Consider the following 7,376-nt stretch of genomic DNA (forward strand, 5'->3'; position numbering starts at 1 on the left):
ACAGTTTTAGACAATATTGTCTTTCACAATGGAATCCCCACAAGCATGCCAAAAATTATGTTGGCCCAATTTTCAGTGAAGGGGTCAGAGCATCACAACCTTTTTGGGTGTATGTGTGTGTCAAGTATGTAAGAGGAGTGAGTTTTCAAAAGAGTAAGTTGCAATTAGATGATTAAATAGGTTTTTAAAATCCTTCATTATAATTTTTTTTTGGAGAGTCAAACGACTTACAAGAATATTAACGGGTGCATCATGATTATGCATGAAACTTGACAATATTACTTAAAAAAATGAGTACAAGAAGGTGCACCGTGAATACAAAGAAGCAAATTAGTTTGCGAGACTAGTTTGGGCTTCGAGGGTAATTGGGCCTAACGTTTTGGTTCAAACAAACATTCTATAATATAGACATGAGACAGTATATATTAAAATTGTCAATTCATATACCGAAGGAAGAAACGTATCCATGGAATACACGAATTGGTGCGTACGTGAAATAGAGGACAAATAAAAAGTACAAAAAAAAAAAATTAATCAACCATGTCGTCATCCTCTTTGACAAAAAAAAAAAAAAAAAAACTATGTCGTCATCTAAAGTAGTTGTATTGTGAAGATCTTTAATCCTCAAAATGGTCAGAATTTTTGTCAAAGCATCTTGTGCTGCTCTATTCTGAGCGACCTCTTTTTTTGGATCCACAAATGCCTCCGCTATCAAATTGATTATCCGGCAGCACTTCCACTTTCTCTGATTCCTTCCATGAATCCACAAATTGAACCTTCAAATTCAGTTTCCCACAAACTTTCATGTAGCTCTGTTACTGGATATATCTTTATCGTTTCTGCATCTATCATTGGCTCCAACAATTGTCTGAAAACCTGTGACAAAAAAAAAAAAAACATGTTTTCCATTTTGTTTGGCCGCGTCTTCGCAATGGGAAAGTCACGAATTCGAAGATTTAGGTAAATAGCAGTGTGTGGGCTTTTGTTTAGAGAAAGTGTAGGGCATGCGAGTGTTAAATAACCAAATTAAACCTATTAAATCACTCCTCCACATGATGTATAAATCTCATTTGCTTTTTTCATTCCTAATTGGTATTTTTTTATCAAAGACAATCTTATTCAAAACATGATTGGACACTAAATGTGGACACCTCTTCGTACAGATATTCAAACATTGGTTCTTCATAAACCTCATTTAGCTAATACTGATAACGTTAGGCTGATAACCTTATTTTCTCCTTTTATATTCTGTAATTAGTTTTATCATTATTAGAATATATTTTATAGAGAGAGAATTGAGAGATCTGAATCGGATTTTTATCTCCCTCCCTTGTCTATATATGTACCGCGTTTTATTATAGAAACACAAGAAATTATTCAGTAAATAATTTCAAGATCCATGCGTAGACTTAACATAAAAATTACCTTTCCCTGTTTCCACATGATGAGTAGAACGTGCACTTGCAGCAGCTGAATCGGAAGATTCTACTTCTTTAAACCTTTGCAGCCAATTCCACCATCCAGTGATACATTCCCTGCCAATTATTAAAAAACATTGGAAAGAAGTCAATAGTCCAAAGTCTAAAGCGTTGTTAGTTGTAAACGGCAATTAAACAAGTACAAAGAGAAAAAACAATCAGTCCACCTACGAAAGCAATGGAAACATGACATTAGCTTCGAAGAAGGAAATGATTTATTTTGCAGATCTTCTGGTACTAGAAGGTACAAACACAACGGACAATCCCCATCAGGATGATTCATAGCTGAGAGTTTCTCCACCACTTCCTACAGTTACATTTCACTCATCAATTGACACTCTGCTATGCTTACAAATACAAATTTATTTCTTTAATTAAAAGATGACGATGATCAGATTCTGAGGGATCCAGATGAAGTTTATAGACACTCATAATTTCTTTAAAGATCATATTGGACACATGCCTAATTATTCTCTTTTAGAAGGGTTGAAATGGTGTCTTTATATCTGCATAACGTCCTTAAGCATTATCCTTCCTTGCCTCACCATCTTCTCAACTATGCTCCAATGATTTTAGCCCTGGAATTAATCCATTAAATATTACACAAAACCATAAAAAATAACTTATATTAATGATCATGATTTTTTTTCTAAAACATGCTCAACACTCCCTCTGGTCCTTATTATAAGAAACCTCCAACTACCTCACCAGAAACAATGAGATATGGTTAATTTATTCATTTTGTCTAAAAATAAAATAAACTTCCAACTTTATCCCTATTAAATGATTTTTTTTAATTTGTATTACATTCTCTCTCATAATTAATAAGTTTAAATATAGGTAATATAGAAAAGATATAATTAATACCCTATCAACTATCTTATATTAAAGACTAAAGAATTTTTCTAAAAGGCACTCTATAATATACACCAAAGGGAGTATGTATGGTTAGAGGGAGTATATTGATAACATTGATGAATGATGATGATTACTTCAATGACTTCCCGCAGAGCTTTTTCTTAAGATCTTGTAACAAAACTTACCAATAAGCAGTTATAGGGTTTAATGCTGTAATGGGCTATATGTCGAGAATAGAGAGAATCCATATCTCAGCTTCTTGAAACATGTCAAAGCAACCATTTCCTCACTGAGATCAGGAATAAAAAATGTGTAAGTTGAGCATTCGCCACGAACTAAAGAGTAAAAAGCACTATGCTCCATAGGATTGATTAGAAAAAACCAGCTGAAGTTATAAAAAAAAAAAAAAAATTGTTCGCTTTCTGGGGCCCTAATGGCCTCAACATGATAATTTTCAACAGGATATGGTAAAATTAAATGCTCTTGTACATTCTCTAATTATCATTTATCATCTCTCTTCATCTTTCTCAGCTTATTACTGAATTAGTAGATCATATCTACCTTCATGTGCTTCCATAACTGCCCCAAGGTTAAGTGAATAATTTCTTGATGAGGATGCAAGCAATCACCAGCCACAAACTCCGCAAAGCCAGAGTCAACTCCAATAACACTGCAACCCACCTCTTTATTTGATCCACTATTCCTCATCTTGTATTTAACATCTTCCATATCAATCCACCTTTGCTCTGTTGCATACGTATTTCTCAACATCACATAGTCTCCACCACTCATCTGATCCATTTTGACAGCCTCTTTGTGTACTCTCTCTGCCCTTGCAACATCTTTGTAGTACCAACATGCAAATAGAAAAGAACTTAGTATTATCCCATTAGCATTGTAAGGCATGCTCTCAATAATTTTCTCAGCCTCATCCAAGCACCCAGCCCTTCCTAAAAGATCAACCATACAGCCATAGTGCTCAATTTGTGGAGTAAGGCCAAATTTCTCTATTGCTTGGAACCATCTTTTTCCTTCCTCAACCAAGCCACAATGGTTGCAAGCAGATAATACGCCAATCATAGTTATCTCATTTGGCTTTAATCCTTCCTGTAACATCACTGCAAAAGCCTCCAAAGCCTCCTTTGCACGACCATTAGTTGCAAAACCAGTTATTAAAGCATTCCAAGAGGCAACTCCTTTTTCAGTGATTTTATCGAAAAGTAATTTTGCTTTTGTAATTTCACCACATTTTGCATACATATCAATTAGTGCAGTGCATACATGACCAGATTTGTCAAACCTTTTCCTTTGGGAAAACTTGTGAATCCAAACCCCTAAATCTAAAGCACCCAAATCAGCTATAGCAGGAAGAACACTTGAAATTGTTATTTCATTTGGTTCCACAGATTCACTTCTTTGCATTTCATGAAACAATTCCAAAGCTTTATTGGGTTGTTTATTTTGGCAGTATCCACCTATCATTGCATTCCAAGTGAACACGTTTTTCTCAGGCATATTATCAAACATCAACCTAGCAGATTCAACATCACCATTACGACAATATCCAGAGATCATACTAGTCCAAGAAATCACATTTTTATTGGGCATTTTGTCAAACAAATCTTGAGCCAAACACATAGTCCCCAACTTCACATAGCCATCAATCATTGCATTAAATGCAGCACTATCCTTCTCAGACATCTGCTCAAAAAGCTTGCTCGCTTCATTCATATCTCCAGACCTCGCATATCCAACAAGAAGTGCCGTCCACGACACTTGACTTCTCTCAGTCATTTCATTGAATACCTTATGCGCACTACCCATAAGCTCAAACTTGGCATACATATCAACCAGAGCCGTGGATACATACACATTCGAGGAAATCCCAGATTTCACAACACCACCATGTACTTCTGCACCTTCTGTAACGGCCATGTTCATGGTACAACACTTGGCCAGAATGGTAAAGGTATACTTATCGGGATTAAAGCCCGTTTTCCTCCTAAGATCTCTATACAGAGTCAGAGACTCAAAGGATTGGTGCACAGCCAGATAAGCACTCATCATGGAATTACATAAGAATGCATCGTCCCTGTGGGGCCTTTGATCAAACACGCGACGAGTGTGTCGGATAATACCAAGAGGGGTATGTCGTGAGGATGAAGCAGCGAGGGCGAGAGAGGAGCAGCTTGAGATGAACTTGGTGAGGAGATTGACGTTGGAGTCGAGGGCATTTCGGAGCATGAAGGCGTGGATTTGGAGGAGACAGGACACGGAGTTGTTCTCCTGGAGAAGGTACAAGCATCTTCTTTCTACACTGCTCCATGGCTCTGGCATTGTTTTGGCGATAGAGATTCCACAATGACAATAGAGACTTCAAATTGAAGCCGATTTTGCAGTGCCTGCGCAGTTTTCATATTTGGACCATTGCTTGCCCCTCATTTTCTAGCTTGCACAGAGGATTTATTGTGAGGAATCATATTCTGAATCGTGATATACTATCGATTGACTTTATAAACTGGGCTTTCATTGAATTACTTCATGAGGTGAGTACATGAAAATTCCTCAAGGCCCCTTTCTGTATCCCAGAATTCTTCAAGAGGAATCCGAATCACAAAAGGACTCTGGAGTTGCAAACGAGATGGAAGACACGGCGGCCGAAAATAATGTCCGTTACCTACCTATATGGGCGAGAGAAACGACTCCTACTGGAGTGAGTAAAACTGATCCGCCGTTTCGAAACTCAGGGGGTAAAGCTCACAATCATGGCGGGCAAGGAGATCGCAGACTCGGGAAATAAGCAAGCGATAAAAAAGCCTTGATGAAGGTGGGAATTAAAGAACCACGATGAACAGTAAAGGCAAGGAGTCTGATAGGGAATTGGGCCTCTAATAGGCCCAATAAAACCAGTTAGGTTACTTACTTTTAGGCCCACTCTTGCTATCTCTAACCCTTTTGAAGCTTTGGATCAATTCAATGAGGCCCAGTCCACTAGAGATATGTTGGACCAACTAATTTTGCAAAGGCCGAAATGGGTTGTGAGGATAATAAGCAAGATAACATGAGCATGGCCCATTCAGTCATGTTTGGTTATTAAAATGAAATAAAATGAATTAAAAAAAATAAATCACCCTTTCTTCCATGCTAAGCATCAATTAAATTATCACTCTTCCTTATAAATGTGCTCACCTATTCCTTTTGATAAAAGACAAGGTGAAGCAAATGCTTGGTGTGGTATTTCTCTCATTAATTGTTTTTAATGGATTATCTTGTCTCAAATACTTTGAGGTACGCGTTCTAAAACTTTCTCTAATCTTATAAGAGAAATTAAAATTTTTTATGCTAAATTATATATTATTATCTTAAATTTTGAACCATATACACATAATTTTTTAATCTTCAAAACTTTATAAGGAACACCCTTCAACTCTTATATTTATGCAGATAATTTTATATAATTAATTTTATATATTAATTATTTAAACATAACTTAAAATTTAGAAAATAATATGTATATTAATAAAAGTTTGGAGCTTAAATGCACTCAAAAATAAAATTTTAAAATGTAAATTATTAATTATTACGGGTTATTTGTATAAACTTAATAACTCAAGAAAATTTATTATTAAATTTTAAAAATTAAAAAATTTATTTATCTACTGTTCAAAGTCTAAAGAGTCGTGTGTAATTTAGTCAACATTTTATAAAGTTGACATTCTTGCAATTTTAGAAACACGGGCTGGTGGTCAAAAGGCCAACATACTGCTGCCAAGCTTGGTTTTGAGGTTAGTATTATTGTGAATGCTGGGGCTTGTAGTGATGGGATTTGGGTTCATCTTTTTACTAACCGACAAAAATTTAAAACCCGAAACAGTTGAACCGTTTTAACTTTTTTTTTTACTATTATTTTAATAATAAATTTTTTAATCAATTTAAAAATATTGATTTTAACTTAATTCTGGGTTTTTATAGTAAAATCTTGAATGCATAATTTATTTATAGGCATCATATCAATGAAATTGTAGAGGAAATTAAAAACTCATTTATTTTTTAAAGAAATAAATATGGTGTGTATACATATATACATGTGGAAAAAAGTAAAATTTACTATGTTTGGACAATGTTTTAAAAATCAGACTAATCATTAAATCAGATAATATATTAGTTCATGGTTCACTAGTTGAACTATGGTTAAACCGTGATCCTACTGATTATAAATAAATTAATATATTTTAAGATTTATTTTAACTTTTGCAAAAGTCAAAAATAAAAATAAAGAAATAAAACTAAATTTTAATTTTAAGTAATATAAAAGTTAAATGGAATATAGAGTCTAATAATAAAATAATAATATTTGAATAAAATAATATGCATGCATTTTTTAAATTATTTTATATGAAATAAAAAAATAATTAAAATTTTATAATATAGATTTTTCTGTAAGAGATGGATAATAAGTTGTATTAGTTGCATCTGTTAATAGTGCCAGGCGTACACTTTCAACGTTAAAAAGAAAATTTAATAAAACATCAACAGGCAAGAGCAATAAAAACGTATTGGAGAATTTGTTTTAATTTGTGGGTGGCTTAGAGAAAGACACATTCACCCAAGAAATGCTTGGGAAATCAAAAGGCAGGTTTTGAAAAGCATAGAGGGGATCTTGGTGCAACGAAAAGAAATAGAGAAATTTCGTGCTTATTTGATTTTATTTTTTGTTTTTATATTTTTAAAACTAGCACTCACTCTCTCATGCATCAGGCAGAAATAATTTCATTCAAAATTAATGAGTTCCTTACTTCAAAAATTTATCATTGGAAACAGATTATAAGTTCTAAACACAGTAAAAAAAAAACGAATATATCAATCATCATCAACAATATGTCTATAGAACTAAATGAATTGATATGTAATGTCCATGAAAGCATAACCTGCAGAAATTAAGCAAAAGTTCTTGATTAAATAATAACTCATACTTCATAATTCAAAAGCGGATTCAATAATTAAGAAGTATGACCTAGTGCATCGATTATGTTGATGATG

The 7,376-nt window shown here is 33.9% G+C and overlaps 1 protein-coding gene across 6 annotated transcripts; it reads right to left on the bottom strand.

The window, feature by feature from the left end:
• Positions 1–423: 423 nt before the first annotated feature.
• LOC129318919 (pentatricopeptide repeat-containing protein At2g44880) lies at positions 424–5,158 on the bottom strand. 6 transcript variants are annotated; one of them, XM_054963925.1, is made up of 6 exons: positions 2,898–5,157; positions 2,522–2,625; positions 1,938–2,056; positions 1,650–1,781; positions 1,426–1,535; positions 424–876 (listed from the first exon to the last, which is right to left on the bottom strand). In XM_054963925.1, the coding sequence occupies exons 1-2, from the start codon at positions 4,671–4,673 to the stop codon at positions 2,623–2,625; spliced, it is 1,779 nt and encodes a 592-aa protein (XP_054819900.1). In that variant the 5' UTR covers positions 4,674–5,157; the 3' UTR covers positions 424–876; positions 1,426–1,535; positions 1,650–1,781; positions 1,938–2,056; positions 2,522–2,622. The 6 variants fall into 6 exon arrangements, with proteins under 6 accessions (XP_054819900.1, XP_054819899.1, XP_054819901.1 ...); XM_054963924.1 differs by lacking the exon at positions 1,938–2,056 and having other exon boundaries at positions 1,650–1,785; XM_054963926.1 differs by lacking the exon at positions 1,938–2,056 and having other exon boundaries at positions 1,646–1,785.
• Between the last annotated feature and the right edge of the window lie 2,218 nt (positions 5,159–7,376).

This window comes from Prosopis cineraria, unplaced genomic scaffold (assembly GCF_029017545.1).
Source record: "Prosopis cineraria cultivar Desert tree isolate PC_DT_omini unplaced genomic scaffold, ASM2901754v1 PC8, whole genome shotgun sequence".
Lineage (NCBI taxonomy): Eukaryota > Viridiplantae > Streptophyta > Magnoliopsida > Fabales > Fabaceae > Prosopis > Prosopis cineraria.